Source organism: Rhodotorula paludigena (assembly GCF_050403205.1).
Source record: "Rhodotorula paludigena JCM10292 DNA, Rt_paludigena_JCM10292v1_ctg11, whole genome shotgun sequence".
NCBI classification, from domain to species: domain Eukaryota; kingdom Fungi; phylum Basidiomycota; class Microbotryomycetes; order Sporidiobolales; family Sporidiobolaceae; genus Rhodotorula; species Rhodotorula paludigena.
The window spans coordinates 221,860-242,619 of record NW_027481447.1 but is presented as its reverse complement, the minus strand read 5'-3'; the positions used below and the strand labels follow the sequence as shown (position 1 = coordinate 242,619).

The following is a 20,760-nucleotide window of genomic DNA, read 5'->3' as shown; positions in this document are numbered from 1 at the left end:
CTGTTTCTTATTGCCGATACAGCCTGTCTCGCCGCACAATGTCTACAATGCCTTTCACGGGTATGCTCCTTGCGACGTCGTCCCACCTGTCCTCCTGCACTGCTGCACGGATCGCCGTCGACGAGATCGCCCGCGCCTCGTCCGGCAAATCGAACAGCTCGACCTTCCCCTGTCTCGCCCACTTCTGGACCTCCGGTCCCGCGAGAAACTCGCTCTCCTCAGAACGAGAGATGTCGCCTCGCCGTGCGCAGGTGACGGAAGAGTCGTCTGTGCCAAACAGGTCGTGCATCGACGAGGCGAGGTCGGGATTGGGTGGCTGGTAATACCGCGGGGCAAAGATTCGGATGACCGTGTCCCAACCTGCACGCCTGCAGTCAGCCACGGCACCCGCAGAAAGAAGGGAAAGAGGCAATAGGGACGCACCGACGGGAAATGTCAGTCGCACGGAAGCATCGTCCCGCCCAGTCTGCTCCCGCGCGAGCGCGTCCAGCTCCTCGCGCAGGATGCGCGACTTGCTCGTGAACGTTGGCGCCTCCATGACGGCGACGGCGACGTTTGCCCAGCCCTTCTTGCCGCCCGGCTCGCCTGCTCGTCGCTGCAAGTCGAGCGCGAGCGCGCGCATCATCTCGACGCGGACGGCGACGGCGGACTGCTCGAGGCGGCCCTTGTCGGGGTTGCCGATGGTCAGGGCGAGGAGGTGCGCGTCGTAGTCGCCATGCTGGGCGAGCGAGAGGTGGGCCAGGTGGGGCGGATTGAAGCTCGAATCGAGCACAGAGATGCGCAGCGGGGTCGGCGAGCGCGCGCTAGACTGCTCAGCATCTGGCAACAGGGGCCAGCGCCCGTGCGACGCGTAGACGAGCTTGAACGGCGTGTGCGAAGTGGGGAGGAGCGAGAGCACCGGGACCGCAGACGACGTCGGGAGTGGCAGCCGCGGAGCCATTTGCAGGTATATAGCGCTGTGCCAGGTGCTGCTGGGAACGGTAAGCGCGCCGGAGGATGCGAAGTGCGAGGACGATGGGAGAGAAACGGAAGGAGGCGATGCTTTCCAGTCTCGCAGAGTACAGCTCAAGGGTGGATACGCTGTAGTTGCTGGTGCTAGCGCATGTGAGAGACTAGAGAACCACCGGGATCACCAGTGCCGGCCCATCGCGCTCATGGGCGCTCCTCCCCCTCCCGGCCTCATCCCTCCTCCCACTCCAAACGGTCCTCCTGCTCCGCGCGCGTACGCTCCGTTCGGCGCGCCGTATCCACCGCCAAGCCCAGCCGCATTTGGGACCGGCGACGAAATGGGCGCGTGGTGCCCGTGCATCGCGCCCTGCGCGCCGCCTCCGCCCGGACTGAAGACCGGGACGGGCGGGAGCTGCTGCGGCATGATGACGGGCGAAGCCATCGTCGTGCTGCCGCCACCGCTTCCGGCGCCCGGGTAGCTGTGCTGCGGCTGTGAGGGCGAGCGCGCGCTGCTCAGGTCCTTCGGGGCCGTTGCGCCGTGTCCGACCGCGCCGCCCGCGCCGATGCTCCCGCCGAGCGAGTAGGGACTCTCCATGCGGTATGGCTGCGCAGATTGCTGGTAAGGCGAGCCGTAGCTGCCCGAAGCAGGCGACGGCATGCCTCCCGGCCCTGCGCTGCCGCCGAGGTAGCTCGCCGGCCCGCTGTGCTGCATGAGCGGCGGGCGGGCGTACTGCGCACCCTGCTGCGGACGTCCGATCGGGCCGGGCCCACTGGCGCCCACCGCGCCGTAGCTACGCGAACCACCGTAACCGTAGTTGGCGATCAGGGCCGGGTTGGTGATACCGTGAGGAAGAGCGGGCGACGACGACTCGCGGTACGGGGTCGGGTACCCGTGCGTAGGCGGAACAGGCGAAGCGGTAGCGTAGCCGGGCATAGGCGAGTAGGCCTGATGGATCGGCTGGTTGGCGAAAGGCGAAGGCGCCTGACCGGCGTACGACGGGTACATGCCCTGCTGCTGCGAAAGCGGGCGACCGCCAAAGGGCGACATCGGGTTGTACAGTCCAGGGGACGAGGCGTAGGGCTGGTTCAAGGCGGGCGAATAAGCCGAGACGGGAGAAGGCGTCGATTGCGGCGGGATCTGGGCCGGGAAACCCGGGTAGGGCTGAGGCGCCTGGCGAGCTTGCGCAGCGGCTGAAGCGGCTGCTGCAGAGGGGTCGATGGCGCCCGCCGACTCGTGCAGGAAGGTCGAGAAAGACGGAGCGGCCGCTCGCAGCTTGGCCTCGTCCTTCGACCGGCCAGACAGGACAGTCGCCTCTTTCGACTCTGCCTCGGCAGCCGAGTGACCGTCCTCTGACTTAAGCTCGGCGAGCGAGCTCGGCAGCGCTTCAGACGGGTCGTCATCGAGAATGCCCTGGAGCGAGTTGCCCGCCTGAACGGCAGCAGTCGGACGGCCAAGGACGTTGTCCTTCGGCGGCTCCGGCACTGCGGACCAGACTGACGCGGCAGTCGGGTCGAGCACCGAAAGGGCGAGCGACTTGCCACCCCAGGACGAGGGCGAAGCCGCGACCTGTGTAAGGTCCTGCGGCCTGAACGGCGGCGACGACGGCGACTGCGGGATGCAAAGTCAGATCCGGATGGAAAACAATCGAGAGCATGGCGACGAACCTTGCCGTTCGCGTCGCGACCAGGCGCAGCCATAGCCTTTCGCGGTGTCGACTCAACCGGCTCTCCTCCAAGTCCTCCCGTAACCCTCAGACTCCTCGCCTGCTCCGCAGCGATCTCCTGCGCCTCCAGCGCGCGGTAGAAACCTTCCTTCGCGCCGGGCGGCAGCTTATCCTGCACCTGCTCGGCCGCAAGCGTCGTTCCGGCACGCTCGGCCGCGTCCGCGACAGCACCGCGCGAAGCGACGGGGACCGCCTCGTCTGCGCGCCGCCACGAGCCAGATTCAGGAGCGCGACCGCGTCCAAGCCCTCGACCAAACGGCAGGAAGGACGAGACGGGCTCGGCGGCACGCTCGGGCATCGCAGCACTGGGCTGGACGGGCTGAGCGGCGGGCTCAGGCGACACGCGCGGCGGCTCAGGCTGGCGCACAAGTGAGGCGCGCGAGATGCTGACTGTCGGGGCGGGCGCGGCCTTCTGCTCGCCTTCCACGTCGGGAACGAGGCGGCGCTGCGGAAGCGCAACGGGGTAGACGGGCGCGCCGTTCTTGTCGTACCTCTTCGGCAGGAGCATCTCGTCGCGATTGAGACGCCGAGGGTTGACGTCGCGAAGCGGTGGCGACCACGAGAAGGGGTAGAGCGGGCGCGGGAAGCCCGGGTTGTGGAAGTTCTTGAGCTGCCGAGCCGGGGCGGGACGGCGAGGGGGGTAAGGCGCGAGGCGAACGGTGTACTGTCGCCAGGCGGGAGGCGGCGAGGGCGAGCGGGCGCGGCGGGAAGAGTGGACGGGAAGGACGGGCTCGCGCAGCTCGACTGGCGGAGGAGCCTGACGAGCCGCACGAGGTGCGTCGGAACGGCCGCGACCGCGGCCTCGCGGCTCTGTCGGCGTGGGAAGAGCGACGACAGGGAGTTGCGACGCGTATTGCAACGAGGGCGCAGCGCGCACCGACACCTTGCGAGCCGGCCCTCGGGGCGGAAGCTTGACGGTCGGCGCTTCAGCCTCGGCAGGCTGCTCCGACGCTGCCGACTCTTTGGGCTGCTCATCAGGGTGCGCCATGACGCCCTTGATGCGTGACATGAGATCGTCGAACTGCGAGACAGCTGGCAACTTGTGCCCGGCCTTCGCGGCTGCAGCGGCGCCATGCTTCGAAGGCGATGTCGGAGGCGAGACGAGGTTGGCAGCAGCGGCCGGAGGTGGCGTCGATGGTTGCGCAGGCGGCCGACTAGCGTTCGAGACGGGCGCTGGTTCCGCTGCAGCCGGCTCGACCGCCTTGACTTGCGTGACAGGATCAGGCTTGGGCTCGGCGGGCCGCGCTTGCGCCTGCGCGGCGAGGTGCGGCGGCAACTGGCGGAGCGGAGCCCGTGCAGCAGCGGCGGGTGCAGACTGGGGAGCAGCAGGGGCGACCGGGCGACGCCAGGCAGACGGCTGAGTCGGCGGCGCAGGCTTGCCCTGAACAGTCTGGACGGGCGGACGAGGGAGGATCGCGGTCGGCTGAGTAGCGGCCGCAGGCTGCTGCTGCGCTGCAGGGGCTGCAGGAAGCGGCTTGGCAGCCGTGCGCCAGGACGTCGCCCTGTCTGCCGGGCCTGCAGGGGGCGCAGCCTTCTCCGCCGCGAACGCCTTGGCCTTCTCCGCCGCGCTTGCGCGCGCCTTCTCCTTCGCTGCGAGCTCCTCCTCGCGCTTCTGCTTCGCCTCGGCAGCAGCCTTGGCCTTGGCCTCCTCCTTCTCCTTCTCGGCGCGCTGCATCCGCTCCTCGAGTTCCTGCGCCTTGCGCCGCGCGCGCTCAATCTGCTCGAGCCGCTTCTGCTCCTCCTCTTCGCGCCGCTTCTTGGCTCGCTCGGCCGCGGCATGCATCTCGCGCGCGTGCATCTCCTCGAGGTCTGGGGGCGGGGCAGCTGGGGCTGCAGCTGCCTCGGCGGGCGCGGGAGCGGCCTCACCCGTCGCTGCGGGCGGCGGAGCGAGCGCACTAGCAGCAGGCGCAGGAGGCGAGGTGACGGAAGGCGGGACGGCGGGAGCAGCGCCGAGCGACGGGCGACGCGCCGCGGGCGGCGAGAGCGGGTGCTGCTGCTGCGCCGGTGCATGCGCGAGGTGCGGCGGCGGGCGCGCTGCGCCGCTCCCAGCCAGGTGCGGCGGAAGCTGCCGGTCGCCCATCGCTGCCCCGCTCAGCCCGCCGCTCGCGCTCGGGCGCCGCGTGCCCATGCCGCCCCACGCGGGCGCACGCTCGGCGAAGCTCTCGCGGCGGCGGCCGTGGTGCGGCTCAGGATGCAGAGGTGCGTGTGCGGCACGAGGCGAGGTGACAGAGGGACGGCGAGCGCGAGGCGGCGAGCCAGCCATGGCGAGGTGAGGCGGGAGGTCGGACGATGTGCGGCGGTCGCCTGAACGCAGGATGGAGGTCGGCTCGGCACCTGCGGATGGCGGAGCACGCTTGCCGTGCGCAGCGGGCTCCAGCTTGCCGAGACGCTCGTTGAAGAGGTTCTTCGAATCGCCCGGTCCGGCAGGGCGGCGGGGCCACGAGCGGTCAAAGTCGTCCTTGAAACGCTCCTCGCGCCTGACGGGCGCGACGGTCTCGCCGGGCGCGAGCGGCTTTTCGCGCAGAGCGAGCTCGCCCGGGCCTGGCTCGCGAAGCTCCTCGTCACGGGGCGTTGCGGCGCCCGAGGCAGCCTGCTCGATTTTGTACTGCGTGCCGTCGGCAAACTCGATCGTCGTGTCGAGGAAGTCGTCTTCGTCCTGTCGGGGAGAAACGCGTGTCAGCGATCAGTCGGGCGAAATGAGAAGGCCGTCTGCGCACCTCGTCCCAGTGCGCGGCATTCGGGTCGAGGTGCTTGCCGCGGAAAGCGTCCAACTCCTCGAGTAAGTGCGCGTTCTGCGCCGCCTGTGCGGCCTGGCGGGCCTGCGCAGCCTTCTCGCGCGCCTGCACCTGCTCGTTCAGCTGCCGTGCGCGCTCCTCCTTCGCTGTGACGAGCGACTCAAGGCCCATCAGTCTCTGAGGCGCCAACGTCGATCAAAAGACCACAGGGAGAAAACGCTCAACGGACCATGCGCTGCCTCTGCCGCCGTCGGAAAGTCGTTCGCCATATTCCCCCTCCCCATCCGCATGCCCAGCGCGCCGCCCATACCCATGCCCATCCGCGATCCCAGTCCCGGCTGCCGCTCCGGCTCGGCCGCGCCAGCCTGCGGAGCGCCCCACACGGCGCCCTTTGCGCGCGGTCCCGCGGCCGCTCCAGCGCCCGCGCTCAGAGACGGTGCGCCGGGCGCGGGGACCGAAATGCCCGGCTGAGCAGTCGTCGAGGATGGGGTGGGCGTCGTCGGCTTCTTGCCCCAGTTAGACCCGCTTACGCCCGAGGCGTTCGACGAGGAGGACGAGGTCGAGAGCGAGATGGACGGGCCCGAGGAGAGCTTGCCGGTCAGGAGGCGTGGGTGCGACGTCGAGGCGGGAGTCGGGACAGGAGGAGTAGCGAGGCGGGCTGCAGGGGTAGGAAAAGCGGCGATCAATCCTCGAGTTTGGCGGCGGGCGCGAAGTGAGACGAAGCGGCTCACTCGCGACAGGCTTGACGTCGGGCTTGGCCTTCTCGCCCGCCTTCTCCAAGAACTTCTTGTTGACAGCGAGCGAGCTCTGGAACTTCTTGGGCTGCGCCGGTGCGCCCGTCGCCGACGTCGCGCCCGGTCCCGGCGACGCCGAGAGGGCGGGACTGGCGGTCGCCGAGCGCGAGGCTGCGCCCGCCGGGCTGGCAGGAGCAAGCGGAGCCGACGGGGGCGGCGTCGAAGTCGTCGAGACTGCAGGCGAGTCGGAGCGAGCGCCGGCAGACGACGCGGACGAGGGGACGGGCGGCGCGAGGAGCGCGCTCGTTTGCTGCGCCGGGTTGGACGGCTTGGGCTCGACGATCGTGATGCCCTCGGCGGGCTGAGCGGGCTTGTCCGCGCCCTGCGCGTCTGCAGCGAGCGTCGCCGCGCCGTCGTCGTTCTGCGCCGACCCGCTCACAACCGCGTCCTCGGCGCTCGTAGGCGCGTCTGCCCGGTCCTGACCAGGTCCAGCTTTCACAGACTCGCTCTCGACGGCCTTGTCACCCTCCACAGAGCCGCCGCTGCGCTCCAGCACCTCGCCGCCCTCCGCGCCTCGCTGCGTCGCCTCGCCTTGTCCCCCGCTCTGAGCCGCGGGAAGCGCCTTGTGCGCGTCCTCTTGCTGCTGAGCGCCCTCGTGCGGCGCGTCCAGCCCGCTCAGTGCGCCCGCTGCGCCGTCGCTGCTGGCGCCCGCGACGTGCGGGGCCGGGGGGCCGTCGTCGTCCTTGTCGTCGTGCGCGCTCGTGCGGGCGCTCAATGCTGCGTCGGGTGCGGGTGCGGGAGAGAGAGGTGAGGGCGCATGCTGCATCAAGGGGCCAGGGAGAGTGCGTAGAGGGAGATGCGAGGGGAGCGACGCAGAGTGGAATACACTTGGTCATTACACGGCGACTATTGCTCGAATACAACTCGGCCTCTCTCTCCTTTCTATGTCGCAATCAACGTGCAGAGATGCTGGAAACGAAATGCACGAACAGAAATCCTGCAGAACCAGAGCCACGCACAAGTACAAGAGACCGCACACAGAGGGTCAGAGTCCTACAAGTACATACTCGCACGAGCCTTCCGCCTCTCCGTCAGACGACCCCGACCCTCGCCTCCTGCGCGGCCTGGCTCGCCTCGACCTCGGTCTCGTGCTGCTGCGCCGTCGGCGGACCTTGCTGCTGCTGTTGAGACTGCTGCGCGAGGGCCTGCTGCGCCTCGTGCCGCGCCTGCTGGATCGCGTTTCCCTGCGCGCGCATCCTGCGGGCGAGCATTGTCAGGACCCGACCTCGCGACCTGACCAGAGAGCAGGGGACGAGACGCACCGGTGAGTGATGTACTCCTGCCCGATGACCTCGACGCTGCGGCGGATAATCTCGACCATGGCGTCCTCGACCCACTCGTTCTCCTCAAAGGGGATGTCGAGCCAGCTCGCGGGCATCGACTGGCTCGTCGACGCGTGCACGAGCGAGTGCGTCGGGTCGCGCAGGAGCACGAGGAAGAAGAGCGCCTTGGTCGACGTCGGGTCCGACACGGGCGCGAGGCACGATGGCGGCAGAGAGGGGAGGGGCGACAGGCACGGCTGGATGCGCATGTAGACGGGGCACGTCGTCACGGGGATGGTGACGCCGTTGTCGGATGCCGAGGGAGCGGCGGGAGGCTGGTACGTCGTCTTGATGAGCTGGTCGAGACTCGCCTGTGGGGACGACCGCGTGAGTGAGCGAGCTAGAACGGCCGGTCTATTTGCGCACCTCGGCAAGCTTCCACGCCTCGGTCATGCCGTCGACAATGTTGAGGTCGCGGTAGTCCTCGTCGCCCTCGACTTCGCGCGGCTTCTCTTCGGTGCCCCGGTTCACGACGAGCGTCCCGCCCTCAATTTGGTCCATGATCTGCGTGGGGCCGTGTCAGTCCCGCTCGTGACCGTGCTGCGTCGAAACACGAACCTTGGCGAGGCCGCGGTAGACGAGCGTCTCGACGCCGTCGTACCCGACCATGTCGTGCGAGAGCGAGACCTGGATGACCTCGTGCTCGGCGATGGGCGGAGCGACGGCGTTGAGCAGGTCGGTGAGCGACTTGAGGGTCGTCGTTCGGAGGTCCTTGCCTGCACGAACCGCTCTGCCGAGTCAGCCTCCGGATGCACAGCCGAAGAGGGGACGGGAGAAGCGCATCGACGCACCGAGCTGGTCGAGGTGCGCGCCCTTGGCATAGCTCATGACGCCCTCGGAGAACTTCTTCGCCTGCTCGTTCTCGCCAAGCTTCTTCATGACGCCGGCGCCGATCCCGGCAATCCCGCCCGCGCCGCTCGACGCCGTCTTGACCTGCTCCTCGGCGGCCGTGCGCGCCTGCTGCGCAAGGTTGGACGCCTGCTGCACGACGCTCGACGCCTGGTTCCACATGCTCGACCAGCCCCAGCCGCCGCTCTGCTGCTGCTGGGCTGCTGCGGCAGCGGGAGGAGGCGCCGGAGCCTCCTCCCGAACAGGCGTCGACGGTGCGGCCGCCGCTGCCGGCTTGGGGCTGGCCGACGGCACGCTGCTCCCGCCGACGGTGCGCGTGCTCCTGACGCTGTCGGTGCTCCTCCGTGGCGGGACCGCTCCTGCCGCCCCACCTGGCTGCTGCTGCTGGGCCGTTCCGCTCAAGTTCTGCCTGCTCGTGCTCCGCCCGAGCCCGCCGGGGACGCTCGCCTTCTTCTCGAGCGGGCGGCCGGCGGCGGACGAGGCGGTCGGGGTGCTCGAGCGCTGCGTGATTTCGTCGAGAAAGTCGAGGACGCTCTGAGCCTCTGCGGCGTTGGGCGGGGCCTTGGGCGCGCCAGACCCGGCGGCGGCGTGGGCGGCGGCACCAGCGTTGGCGGGGGAGGGGAGGGATACGCCGGCGGTGGTGGACGAGGAAGCGGGGCCGGTGGACGAGGCGAGGGTGTGGTTGGACGACGAGCGCGGGACGGACGAGGCCGACGGATGCGAGGGTTTGGGCGGGGTGGACGAGTACGAGTCGAGCGAGTCGAGGAATTGGAGGACGTCGTCGCGGTTCGAGCTGCGCGGGTGCGAGAGCGGGCAGTGAGCCAGAGATGACGACGGGGAGGAGGGTGGGGCGGACGCACCGGGACGTTGAAGTGCGAGACTGCGGGGTGGACATGGCTGCCGCTTGCTGTCGCACTCTGTCGAGCTGCAATCACAGTCGAGTGCGAGCGAGGGGAGAGTCGAGCCAAGTCCGGCAACCTCGACGCGACGACGAGACGACGAGGTCGCACTCTCACTCTCACTGTCTGAGAGTGAACACAGTAGAGCCACGCAGAATGGCAGCACGCGCATCTCTCTCGGCAGCAGACATCGCCCACAGGTGCGGCCCCCTCCCTCCCTCCTCCTCCCTCTCTTCCACTCGCTGCCCTCTCGCATTTCTCGATCACTCGCACGGCGCACCTTGGTCTCCCTCTCTGCGAGCTGACTGCGACGAGTCGGACTGACCCACCCGCACCACCGCCGCAACAGGGTCACCGTCAGCGCCCTCGCTGGCCTCTCCGTCTACGGCCTCTACGGCATGTACGCCACCCACACCGCAACCATGAAGGCTGGAGAGGAAGCTTGGGCAAAGCACCTCGCCGTGCGTCCCCTCTCATGCTCTCGGTGGAAGCGAAGGAGAGCTGACGAGGTGACCTCGATCGCAGGAGGAGGCCGCAAAGCAGAAGCTCGAAGCCGACCCGCTCCTCAAGGGCTTTGTCGACCCTCCTCCCGAGCGTCCGTCCTAGACGCTTGCGCTGTCCGCCGACCGCCATCAACCGCCCTTTGCCTCCTTCGCATCCCTCTCGTCGTTACTCTCCATCGTTTCCCGGTGTACCGCTACTCATCCTCGCATTCCCTGCAACCCTGTACCCTCACTCTCCATTCCCCACCACGACCCAACATCGGAGAGAGGGAGAGAGAGCGACGCGGCGCGCGCGCGCTCTACTTTCCGATGCAGAACCCGCGAAAGATCTCGCCGAGCACCTCCTCCGTGTCGACCTGCCCCGTGATCTTCCCGAGCGCGAGCACGGCGTACCGCAGCTCTTCGCCCGAAGAGACAATGTCGTCCGACGGCAGGTCTGCGCGCGGAGTCATCCGTCAGTGCTCGCGAGTGGGTGAGGCGAGGTGGATCGGAGCGCACCGAGGAAGGTCGTGAGGTACGATAGGCAGTCCTGCGCGTGTGCCCCTGATCAGCTTGACTGCATCAGCGGAGAAAGCAGAGCAGCAAGCCCACGCACCTCGAGATGCCGCCGGTGTCGCTCGTGCGTGACAATCGGCGTCTCGTCTAGATCGTCCGACAAGTCGAACCTGCGACCCACCAGCCCGAGTCAGTTCCGCTTCACGCGCAGGAGTTACTGAGCCCAGCGCGACGCACCGGCGCTTCAGCTCGCGCTTGATCCCCTCGGCCAGCTCCGCAAGCCCCGTCCCGTCCCTCACACTCACGGACCAGAACGCCCTCCCGCCTCCCTCCTCCTCCTCCTCTCCCCTTCGCGCCCCGAGCCACGACTTCCCCTCGCGCGCGAGCACCGCAGCGAGTGTGTCGAGCTGCGCGCGCGAAGGCGGCGAGGCAGAGTCGAGCTTGTTGAGGAGGATGAGCGTGTGCGCGTCGAGGAGCGAGAGCGTGAGCGGGTCGATGTGCGGCGGCGGGGAAGAGGGAGGTGGAGGGCCGGGAGCGGTCGGGGTGAAGAGCTCGTCGAGCGGGAGGACGCAGAGCTTGATGTCGGCTGTCGCGGCTCTGCAAGCGAGGTCAGCGCATTTCAAGGCTGTTCGAGCGGGAGAGCGAGGCGCACTTTGCTACCGCGCGCTCAATCCCGATAGCTTCGACCTGATCCTGAGTCGAGCGCAGACCCGCAGTGTCGGCAACGACGACGGGAAAGCCGTGGAAGTCGAGCGAGAGCTCGACGACGTCGCGGGTCGTGCCGGGTATGGCTGTGACTATGGCTGCCTCTCGTTGTGCTACGTGCCCGAAAGAATCAGCGCCGAGTGCGTGGACAGACAGAATGCGGACTTGCCGAGCCAGTTCAGCAGGGAGCTCTTGCCTGCGTTCGGCGGACCGATAATGGCGAGCTGGATCCCCGCGCGGATGATCTCGCCCCGCCGGCCGTCGTCGAGATACTTGACTATCCGGGCCTGCAAGTCGCGGACCTTGTCCCGCGCTATCGATTACAAGAGAAGGTCAGAAGCCGACGCCTTGAAAAGGTAAAGTCGAGAAGCCTCACCTTGCTCATACACGCCTTCTGAGATGCCCTCGTCTTCACCGAAATCTATCAAGGCTTCTATGAGCGCCATCGCTTCTATCGCTGTCGCGCGCATAGCGTCGTAAGCGTGTCGCATTTGTCCCTGTTTTGATACAAGCAGGTCAATCCACGCTCAAGCAGGAGGCCTCGCGCAACTCACGCTAGCCTGCCTCGCCGCGAGCTTCCTCTGCGCCTCCGTGTCCGCTTCGACCAGGTCGCGGATCCCCTCGACCTCGGTAAGGTCCATCTTTCCCGCCTCGAACGCCAAGTGGGTGAACTCGCCCGGCTCGGCGATGCGGAACGACGAGCTGAGCGTTGGGAGAAGCTGAAGCATGAACTGCATGAGCGCGGGCGAGCCATGCAGGTGCAGCTCGAGCGTTGGTTGGGCCGTCAGGGCGGAATGAGCTGCTCGCAACGACGGTCAGGGTGATCTCGCAAGTGAGGCGAGGGACAGACGTACGCGGAAAGTACAGCACGACGCCCTCGTCGAGCGTCTCTCCCGTCTCTGGGTGCACGATCTTGCGCAGCACGGCGCGCCGTTCTGGCGGGTCCTTCGTAACGACAACCCCCTCCTTCGCCTTGCCCTTGCCCCTCGGCGCGACCGTCATTCTCCGCCAGACTTCGAGCGCATCGTCTCCCGAGATGCGCAGGATTGAAATGGCCGACTTGCCCTTGCCCGTCGCCGGAGCAAAGATGGTCGGGAGGCGGAACGAAGGAGGCGGTGCTGCCGAGGTAGCAAGAGGACGGAATAATGCGGGGCCGGGTGCGAAGCATGCACAGCTCCGTGTGCTCAATCTCGTAGGTCTGAGCGAGCGCAGCATGGCTCGAGTGACGACGCGAGTGCACAGACGGAGCGGAAGGAAGGCGAGGATTCTTGCGGAGGTTGACCTTCGATTTCTTGCTCGCCTCGACCGACAGATCTTCGTCGAAGGGATTGCACAAGAGACGTGCTTCTCAGCTACCCAGACTCGAAGTCTCGAGTCCGACAACGCCCACTGGCCTGTTCTACCGCCTCCTCGACTCTCACAACTGATGAGCGTGCGCTGCTTCATCGACTTCGCCAGCGGTAATGCAGAGGCGTATCAGCGTGACTTGAAGCAGTTTCAGGAGCTCGAGCGTTGGCTCGAGGCAAACGGGGCAAAGTACGGGCTGCCGCAGCGACTGGACGCTCTCGACGAGTCGGGACGAGAAACGCTTGCGGCCGTGTACGAGGGCGACACCAAGGTGCGCTTCCGTAGCGTCACACACGGCTGCTCGTAGCTGACTCGACAACCGCAGATTGCCCTGACGCCAGATTCGCTGTCCCCACCACCCTCGCTCATCCTTCCGCGCCTTCTCCTCACCGTCTCTTCCGCACCCGGCCTCAAGAAGACGGCCGCCAACTTCTTCGCGCTCTTGACGGACGAGAAGAAGCTCACATCGAAGCGAGCGCCGAACCCACCGCTGCGGTATCAGGGTGCACGCGTCTTTCGGATCGAGCAGGGCTTTGTCGCGCAAATGGGCGATGTGACACGACAAGACGGGTCAGGAGGAGAGTCGATCTGTGCGTTTCATGTGATGTGTGCTTTGTGGATCCGTAGCCGCTCATTGACAGTAAGAACGGCAGATGGAGGGAGCTTCAAGGACGAGAAAGAGGGCCTCAAGGTCCCTTTCGAGTTGGGAACGGTCGCCATGGCCAATAGCGGCAAGAACTGTGCGTTGCAGCTTGAGTGCGCTGTCACATGCTGAAGTTGACGCCTCATTATGTCTGCATTTAGCCAACACTTCGCAGGTACAACACCACTTCACCCTTCGCGTTTCGCGACAGCGCGCACGAATACGTTCTGACACTGTTACCCCCAGTTTTTTGTCACGCTCACGTCCGATCCCGCCAAACTCAAGAAGCTGACGGGGAAATACGTCGCTTTCGCTCAGGTTGACCTGGCAGACGAAGGCTCTCGCGAATGCTTGCAGCGCCTCGACGCACTCGCGGATGAGAAAGGCGGCACAATCGCGCCCGTATGGATTGAGGCGTGCAACGCGATTGCATGAGCCGCGCTGATCACGCACGACTTGGAGTGAGCGGCGTCCGTCGAGATCATGCGTCGTGCAGTCTCACGTTGTCTTCAGCTTCCAGCAGTTGCTCTGCTTGGCCTATTGGCTACCTTGGCTTTGCTTCGACGTCGGACAATAGGGGGACATTGCGCCGCTACCCCACATCGGTTCGCCCGACTCGCCCGCGCCTCGCTGCAGGTCTTCCCGCTTCTCTCTCCTCTTCCACGCCCGGCCGTCTACTTCAACTCTCCCGAACATGCCCAAGCGTGCTCTCGTGACTATCGGTGTCGACGTAGACGCCGTTGCGGGCTGGCTCGGCTCGTCAGCCCTTTCCGTCTTATCGCCGCCTCTTCATCTGGCTGACTCCCTCCTCTCGTACAGGTACGGCGGCGAAGACTCGCCAAACGACATCTCGCGCGGTTGCTTCGCCGCAGAAGTCGGCGTGCCGCGCCTGCTCAAGCTCTTCGACAAGTACAACCTCCGCACGTCCTGGTTCATCCCGGGCCACTCGATCGACAGCTTCCCAAAGGAGATGCAAGCCGTCCGCGACGCCAAGCAGGGGCACGAGATTGGCCTCCACGGCTATTCGCACGAGAACCCGATCGCAATGAGCCTCAAGCACCAGAAGGAGGTCCTCGACCACACCTACGACCAGCTCACCGAGCTGTGCGGCAAGCCGCCTGTCGGCTGCACGGCGCCGTGGTGGGAGAACTCGCGCGAGGGCATCCAGCTCTTGCTCGACAAGGGCATCGAGTACGACCATTCATCCCAGGCGCACGACTGCCAGCCGTTCTACACGCGCGACGAGGACACGTGGACTAAGATCACGTACCACTCGGAGAGCGCAAAGGAATGGATGAAGCCGCTTGTCAAGGGTCAGCTGACGCCGCTTGTGACGGTGCCCGCCAAGTAAGTTCCTGCACTTTGCCGCTTATGATCTAAGCGCTGATGACTGTCTGCAGCTGGTACCTTGACGACCTCCGTACGCTACTTTCGCGCTTGCCGATCTGCTTTTGCAGCTCTCGAGCCTGACCGTTTGCTCCAGCCCCTCACATGTTCATCAAGGGTTCGGCCAATTCACACGGCTATGTTGACGTTCGGACCACGCTTGACCTGTGGAAGAAGGTGATTTGACGTTGACGTTAACCTCTACCGCGGTCAGTCTTGCTGACGCTCTCTGCAGCATTTCACCTACTTCTACCGGGAGGAGGAGTGGTTCGTCTTCCCCTTGACGCTGCATCCCGACACTTCGGGTCGCCCGCACCTCATTCTCGCCCTCGAGGAATTCATCGAGTGGGTCAACACGCACGAGGGGGTCGAATGGGTGACAATGGCCGAGGTCGTGCGCGAGTTTAAGGAGCGCAACCCTTTCCCCGGTCCGGAGGGCTCGCAGTAGAACGCACCAGGGGCTTGCAGTAGAATTCAAACAGTCCTTTCAGTAGCCTCACAATGCTTCTCAGCAGCACCGCAGAGTGTGTGACGGCGATACAACGACAAAAGGGGCTCTACCAGAAGCACGCGGGCTTGCTCGGGTCGTACTCTGCCGCGCCCGTCCCGCTCTGCGCGTCGAGCGTTCCTGTAGGACCACCAGCATTCACACCGCCCGCCCAACCGGCTTCAAAGCCGAACGCGCCCTCCCACCCTGCGAAAGGATCGAACCCACCTACGTTCTCGCCGCCGTCGAACGAGCTCCACAAGTCGGCAAAGTCTTGCATCGAGGGGGCGGCGACGTTGGACGTGAAGGGCCCGGCGGACGGAGCCGATCCCCCGTTCTCGAGGTAAGCGGAGAGTGTCGCGTCAGGCGTGCCGGAGGGGAGGAACGGCGCAGGAAGCGGCATGCCCGGCGGACTGGGAATGAAGAGCGGTGCGGAAGGCTGGATCGGAGGCTGGAAGGCCGTAACGGAGGGGGCAAAGGATGGTGGGGGAGGAAACGCCGTGCCGCGCAGGGCGGACGTGGTCGGTGCCGGTGTAGGCACAGGCGGAGGCGATCCGGCGCTGCGCAGAAAGCCGCTGAGAAGGTTGATGCCGACCTGCACCAGATTGTTGTCCGGACCGCCTTTCGAGAGCACCTCGAGACACCCCTTGACGTCGTCGTGCAGCTGGCGCTTTTCCGCCGAGTCGGTCTCTTCACGATACAAGGCGCAGAGAAGGATGCCAGCACCGACGGTATGGCCAGTCATGTGCCTACACGCGAATCGTGGTCAGCGCTCGATTCGGAACTTCGCGCGAGGCCGACTCACCAGGGTCGATCGTAAAGCGCAGGAACAACTCGCCGACGCTCACGCAGAATGCTGCGAGCGCTCTCAAGGCAGATCTGTGAAGACGGGATGTTTGAGCGCACGGGAATATGGACATGCCTTCGCCTAGGGCAGGCTTACGGTGCGGGACTTCCGGAATGCCGGGTCCTCGTAAGACTTGCGGAGGAAGAAGCGGTGGATCAACATGCGAGACCACGGCACTCCGACGCCAAGATGGTGCCTCGCCCACTCCTCAAGCGGCAGATTCCCTTCAAGGTCGACGTAGTCGGAGTAAGGGGTCGGTGTCGGCTTGAGCTGAGGGAACGTGTCCCAGAGCTCGAGAACCTCGGCATCGGTCTCTTCGACGATTTTGTATTGCTCTTCGAGCGACTTGGCGGCCCAAAAGCGGTGGTTGAAGCGCCGGAAGATTCGCCCCTTCAGATTGATAAAGACGTGCCTGTTTCGACACATCAGCTTCCATTGTAACGACGCGGCAGGTGATCCACGCACACGGACTGCGTTGTGAAGTCGCTGTACGGCTTGGGTCGGAATGGTTGGCCCTCAACGAGATCTTCCTCGTTCAGATGCGCTTGAGGCGCCGAAAACCCTTGCGGAAGGAAGAGCGCGTAAGGTTGCTGAGCCGTAGGCGAGAGTCTGCAGAATCGGGCTCGTCTTTCAGTGTCTCGAGACACGCCGAGACGAAACAAAAAGGAAGCACGCACGCCACTCCGAGTTCCAGGGCTCCCCAGACTGTCCTGCCCAGCTCGCGCTTGAGCAGACCTGGCGGCGGAACTTCGCCCTCTTCCTCGGCGCCAAGCGTGTGCAGGTTCCGCGACTGTGCAAGGTGCAAGCCCATGTGCATGAGAGAGGCGAGGTGGGCGGAGGCACCGAAGTTGTGAGCGACGAGGGTGAGGATGCAAATGGTTTGGAGTGCTTCGAAGGTGTGGCGGGTCATGAATTCGCTGTAACGCCCAGATGATCAGCGCGGATCTGGTAGCGCAGCTACGTAGCGTAACGCACGACAGGTACAGCGCTTCGAGCGCAGCGGAAAACCACGCGCGCGGCAGTTCCAACCGTTGCTCCGTCGTGAACACTCGCTGCCGATCCCATGCATCGCCGAGGAAATATGCTCCGGTGGCGATGACGGCGAAGTAGACGGACAGCCACTCGAAGCTGACCTCGAGGTCGCCTTGCCGCACCGCGTCGAGCCAGCGGTCGTGCTGCTCGAGGAAGGGCACGCGGTGCAGGACGCCGTGAATCCAGCCGGTGAGTCGCAAGCTGAGGTCGACCAGACCGTGCGATTGGTCCACGGGCACGAGGGAAAGGAGGTAGGCGAGCCGCGTCGAGCGGGTGTTCGTTGCGGAAGGAACGAGGTAAGAGATGTCGGGAGAGTCTAGTCGCTGTCGTTTGGCTGCGTGCGCCGCGTCCGGATCCTCGATGCCGAATGTCGTCAGGTCGGCGGCGAAGAGCTGCGTGTCGACGCTCGCCTTCGAGGGAAGGGGGCCTACGACGGGCGCGCTCTTCGTCCGAGGGGTTTTCTCCTCGTCAATTGCACGATTGACCTCGTCGACGGTTGGGCGGCGACCACTAATGCGCCGTATCATGTTGCGAAGGGCGCGATTTTCCGCCTGGTAGTCGGCAAGCGTATACTCGCGATCCGGGACGCCATCATGCTCGCCACCGACAACCTTCCCCTTGACGACTACGACTCTGCAGACTGAACGTCATCAGAAACAGCAGCAGAGAAAGTCCTGGGAGAGGAAAGGACTCACTCGCGCTTGCACTGATCGCCGAGACCCTTCTTGATGCAGCGGGAGCACGGGAAGACCTTGTCGCACTTGACCTTGCGAGCAGCGCACGCTGCGCAGGACACGGGTGCACGTTGCGTTTTCCGCGGTCCGGCGGTCCCGACGAGCGGTTTCGCGTCGTGCGGTGGAGAGGCAGATGGGGCATGGGCGCTCGCATGCTGTCCCGCAGACGATGATTCGGACATCTTGGCGGGCGCACTCGATTCCTAGTGCTGTTGTCGGTGAAGTCGCGCTGAGGTGGGGAGCGGGAACACGATAAGAAGGAGCGAGCTCTCCCGGCGAGCTTTGGACAGTGAGGCTGCTTGCTCTGCCCTCGAGAGCTGCTCTGCAAGCCACCGAGTCCAGCGACGGAGCGTCGAGCTGGTGCGCCGAGGCAGACGGGAAGCAGGAGACGAAGGCCACTTTTCCGGCCCGATCAACCCGGCCGAGTGCACACAAATGGGCGGCGGCGAGGCAGCGCAAGCGACGTTGACAGGAGAATGCAGTGCAGTGCTCGAACAGTACAGAGACGGTGTGATGTGGTGCAGAAACGGTACAGGGACCAAAGGGGAGAAGGACGACATCACAGCTTGTGCAGATAATCGACGGCCTTCACACCTACGAATTGATGAACGCAATGTGGACATCAGCTCGATCCTGGCAGAGCGAGATGCCGACCGGAAACGAGGGAAGAGGAGCGACGCACCCGCTTTTGCATACTTCGCGTGCCAGATCTGGAGTTCGCGCTCCTCCGGCTTGAGCTGTTACGAGGACAGAAAGACGTGAGCGACCAATCGTATGAGACACGAGGACGGAACATACGTGAGGCAGGCCAAGCAGGTCGAAGATCTCCTGCTCGTTCTTGACGATCTTGAGCGAGTTGGGTTTGAAGCCGTTCGAGTTCTGCGGGAACAGCGTCAGAAGACGCCGCGTTGCGACAATGCAAACACAGCGCACCTCGTCCTCCTTTGCGTACTGCCATGGGAGCGGAGCTAAGGTCAGCAGCAAGACCACGTTGACGCGAGGCAGAAAACGCACCGCATCGCCCATGCCGTACTCGTTCAGGCACCAGCCCTTCTGCTTGGCCGTGTGCCGCAGCAGCTTCATCAGAAGAGCGTCACCGGTCGAACCAAGCAGCATGTATGGGTAGGAGTGATACGGGGCGAGGCGGATGTCGATGCGGCGGAAGTGCTTATGCTTCGGTAGCTGGATCAGACCCTGTAGCGAAAATGAGTCGGATTTACCAATTAAGGAACAAGCGCTGAGCGAGGGGCGTACCGCATACTTCTTCGGACCAAACATCAGCTGGTTCTCCTTCGAGATGAGCTTGTGCTTCTCGAGCTCGGCAACGATGCGCGCCATGATCGGCTTGCTCGTCTCCTCGTTGTCCTTGTCGACGAACGCCTTGGTGCGGACGGCAAGGTCAATGTCGGAGCTGAAGTCGACGCCGCGACGGTACGATCCGAGGATCTCGCATTCGAAGGTCGGGTCAATGGAGGCGAGCGTCTTTTCGAGGACCTGCTTGATAAGCTCGACCTCTCCGCGAGGGATGAGGCGATTGATGTCCTGATCGGCAGCGTGGTCAGCCTGTCTGTCGAGCGTACTTGCAGCATTTGGCGTACTTCGCGATGCTTGAGCCCGATCTTTTGCGCCTTGGTGAGCTTGATTTTCTCCGTGTCCTGCTTCTTGGCGAGGTCTTCAAGCGTGCGGCATCCTGCCTCAGCATACTTTCGCGCTCGTGTCGCGCCAATGCTGCGGACGCCTTTACTCAGTCTCGCTCTTCGCTGATGACACAGATCGAGAGACGCACTTGTAGATCTGGAGGAAGAGCAGCGCCGCCTTCTCCTTGACGGACAGGCCCGACAGGCGAGTGACCTGGTTGCCGAGTAGCCATTCGCTGATTGACGTCCACGGAAGGGTGAAAATCGGCGGAAGCGCGGCCTCGAGGTCGCCGAAGGTGACACGCTCAATCTGGCCCTGGTCAAGCTTGTGATAGAGAGGGTAAAGGGCGCCTGAGGAGAAGGTCGAGATCAGCGATGCGAGCGATTCAGCGGGACACAGGTACGCACGAGTCGCATCCTTGTAGCCCGAGCCAGCTGCAACCGCTACGAGTGTGAGTGAGCGGGCTCGACGGGAACCGAGGAGGAGCTAGTACACACCCTTGGGTTTGGCCTCCCGCAGCATGTCAAGCAGTTCGAGGTCCCGCAGGTCGGCCATGATTTGCACGAGGTCGACCTCGCGGTCCGCCTTGATGCGACCCCTCAGCTCGCTCGCACGCCGCTCGGCAATGTTCGTGAACGAAGCGGACGAGCCAGACGGGAAACGGAACGGCGAGATCGGCGCAGAGCGGAGCGTGGTGTGCACCGAGCGGATGTAGAACCCCGCAGGCTTGTACGAGTCGCGAGTGGGCGCGGGACGACGGGGCGTATGGGCAGCAGGAAGCGGTGTCGAAGTTGGTAGGTCACCGGCTGGCTCCTGCTCCTTCTCGCGCCCGTTGCCACTGCGGTCGGCGCCGTGCGAGAAGACCGACGCCGTCCGGTTCGGCGAGGCCCACCACTCGATGCCATGCTTGGCGATGCGCTCCTGCTCTGCGCGCTCCGCCGCCGAAAGTCGACTGCGAAAGGGCAGTTTGTACAGGCGGAGGCGGGCCGGGCTGTAGAATTGCCCGTTCATCATGACGCGCGAGGTAAAGAAGCCGACGTTGTCGTTGCGGCTGAAGAGATCCTGCCTGCTGAGATCTGAGAGCCGAGAAGTCTGCGTCCGCTTGATACGGAGGAGGCGATGGGTGAGGTTCAGCGTCCGCGGCATCTTGAGCTGACGAGAGAGAGAGAGACAGAGAGTTTGGTCCGCACCTACAACGTCGAAAAGCTCCGGGCAAGCGCGATCCGAGCAGAAGTGGAAGTGAAGGCAAGCCAGACGAGAGGCCGAAGCGAAGTCCGCCTCGACGAGGTGCGTGCGCCCCGGAACATGCGGGCTGAGACAAGCCAGTCAACGCTCGAGCCGCAAAAGCACAAGCCTAGGATGATGGGGCGGAAGTGTGGCAGTGTGCGTCCCTTTGCAAAGCAGCGACCCTGACGTTTGAGGCGGGATGCAGGATGCGAGATTGCGAGAAGCAGTCATTTCTGAGAATGGGCGCGAACGAGACCAATACTCTGCGGGGAGGAGTGGTTCAGTGCGTGTCGGCCTACGAGCGAGAAGACACGTACAGGTGAGTGTAAGCAACGAGGCGGTGAAAGAGCACAGGAGAAGATCGAAAGGATCCGGAACGACAGGGTTGCAAGACTAGACGCCGCACGAGCGCGTCAGACTGATCTATGGGCACGACGACAAAACA

General features: G+C 65.0%; 9 protein-coding genes across 9 annotated transcripts; 3 read left to right on the top strand and 6 right to left on the bottom strand.

The window, feature by feature from the left end:
* Positions 1-7: 7 nt before the first annotated feature.
* On the bottom strand, positions 8-940 carry POF1 (nicotinamide-nucleotide adenylyltransferase; the record flags this gene model as incomplete). Its single annotated transcript, XM_076647826.1, has 2 exons — positions 8-360; positions 424-940. 2 exons carry the CDS (start codon positions 938-940, stop codon positions 8-10), a joined length of 870 nt encoding a protein of 289 aa, XP_076506648.1.
* Positions 941-1,129: 189 nt separating this feature from the next.
* On the bottom strand, positions 1,130-6,967 carry JCM10292_002319 (uncharacterized protein; the record flags this gene model as incomplete). Its single annotated transcript, XM_076647825.1, has 5 exons — positions 1,130-2,557; positions 2,614-5,328; positions 5,390-5,553; positions 5,637-6,065; positions 6,139-6,967. 5 exons carry the CDS (start codon positions 6,965-6,967, stop codon positions 1,130-1,132), a joined length of 5,565 nt encoding a protein of 1,854 aa, XP_076506647.1.
* A 265-nt stretch (positions 6,968-7,232) lies between these two features.
* Positions 7,233-9,267, bottom strand: JCM10292_002318 (uncharacterized protein; the record flags this gene model as incomplete). Its single annotated transcript, XM_076647824.1, has 6 exons — positions 7,233-7,398; positions 7,464-7,834; positions 7,890-8,027; positions 8,082-8,239; positions 8,315-9,165; positions 9,233-9,267. The coding sequence occupies 6 exons, from the start codon at positions 9,265-9,267 to the stop codon at positions 7,233-7,235; spliced, it is 1,719 nt and encodes a 572-aa protein (XP_076506646.1).
* Positions 9,268-9,427: 160 nt separating this feature from the next.
* On the top strand, positions 9,428-9,877 carry JCM10292_002317 (cytochrome c oxidase assembly protein COX14; the record flags this gene model as incomplete). The annotated part of the gene is made up of 3 exons (XM_076647823.1): positions 9,428-9,471; positions 9,621-9,732; positions 9,797-9,877. 3 exons carry the CDS (start codon positions 9,428-9,430, stop codon positions 9,875-9,877), a joined length of 237 nt encoding a protein of 78 aa, XP_076506645.1.
* Positions 9,878-10,073: 196 nt separating this feature from the next.
* On the bottom strand, positions 10,074-12,189 carry MSS1 (Mss1p; the record flags this gene model as incomplete). Its single annotated transcript, XM_076647822.1, has 10 exons — positions 10,074-10,210; positions 10,273-10,303; positions 10,370-10,439; positions 10,507-10,866; positions 10,922-11,087; positions 11,144-11,287; positions 11,351-11,471; positions 11,529-11,773; positions 11,829-12,092; positions 12,147-12,189. The coding sequence occupies 10 exons, from the start codon at positions 12,187-12,189 to the stop codon at positions 10,074-10,076; spliced, it is 1,581 nt and encodes a 526-aa protein (XP_076506644.1).
* A 211-nt stretch (positions 12,190-12,400) lies between these two features.
* Positions 12,401-13,399, top strand: JCM10292_002315 (uncharacterized protein; the record flags this gene model as incomplete). The annotated part of the gene is made up of 5 exons (XM_076647821.1): positions 12,401-12,592; positions 12,647-12,911; positions 12,975-13,061; positions 13,126-13,139; positions 13,211-13,399. 5 exons carry the CDS (start codon positions 12,401-12,403, stop codon positions 13,397-13,399), a joined length of 747 nt encoding a protein of 248 aa, XP_076506643.1.
* Positions 13,400-13,658: 259 nt separating this feature from the next.
* JCM10292_002314 (polysaccharide deacetylase family protein) lies at positions 13,659-14,798 on the top strand (the record flags this gene model as incomplete). Its single annotated transcript, XM_076647820.1, has 5 exons — positions 13,659-13,723; positions 13,784-14,311; positions 14,365-14,384; positions 14,448-14,527; positions 14,586-14,798. The coding sequence occupies 5 exons, from the start codon at positions 13,659-13,661 to the stop codon at positions 14,796-14,798; spliced, it is 906 nt and encodes a 301-aa protein (XP_076506642.1).
* Positions 14,799-14,907: 109 nt separating this feature from the next.
* On the bottom strand, positions 14,908-17,632 carry JCM10292_002313 (uncharacterized protein; the record flags this gene model as incomplete). The annotated part of the gene is made up of 7 exons (XM_076647819.1): positions 14,908-15,586; positions 15,643-15,716; positions 15,781-16,096; positions 16,150-16,293; positions 16,362-16,601; positions 16,660-17,349; positions 17,412-17,632. 7 exons carry the CDS (start codon positions 17,630-17,632, stop codon positions 14,908-14,910), a joined length of 2,364 nt encoding a protein of 787 aa, XP_076506641.1.
* Positions 17,633-18,009: 377 nt separating this feature from the next.
* Positions 18,010-20,234, bottom strand: JCM10292_002312 (uncharacterized protein; the record flags this gene model as incomplete). The annotated part of the gene is made up of 10 exons (XM_076647818.1): positions 18,010-18,044; positions 18,133-18,187; positions 18,249-18,329; positions 18,384-18,401; positions 18,465-18,644; positions 18,705-18,992; positions 19,049-19,178; positions 19,237-19,438; positions 19,496-19,522; positions 19,586-20,234. The coding sequence occupies 10 exons, from the start codon at positions 20,232-20,234 to the stop codon at positions 18,010-18,012; spliced, it is 1,665 nt and encodes a 554-aa protein (XP_076506640.1).
* Between the last annotated feature and the right edge of the window lie 526 nt (positions 20,235-20,760).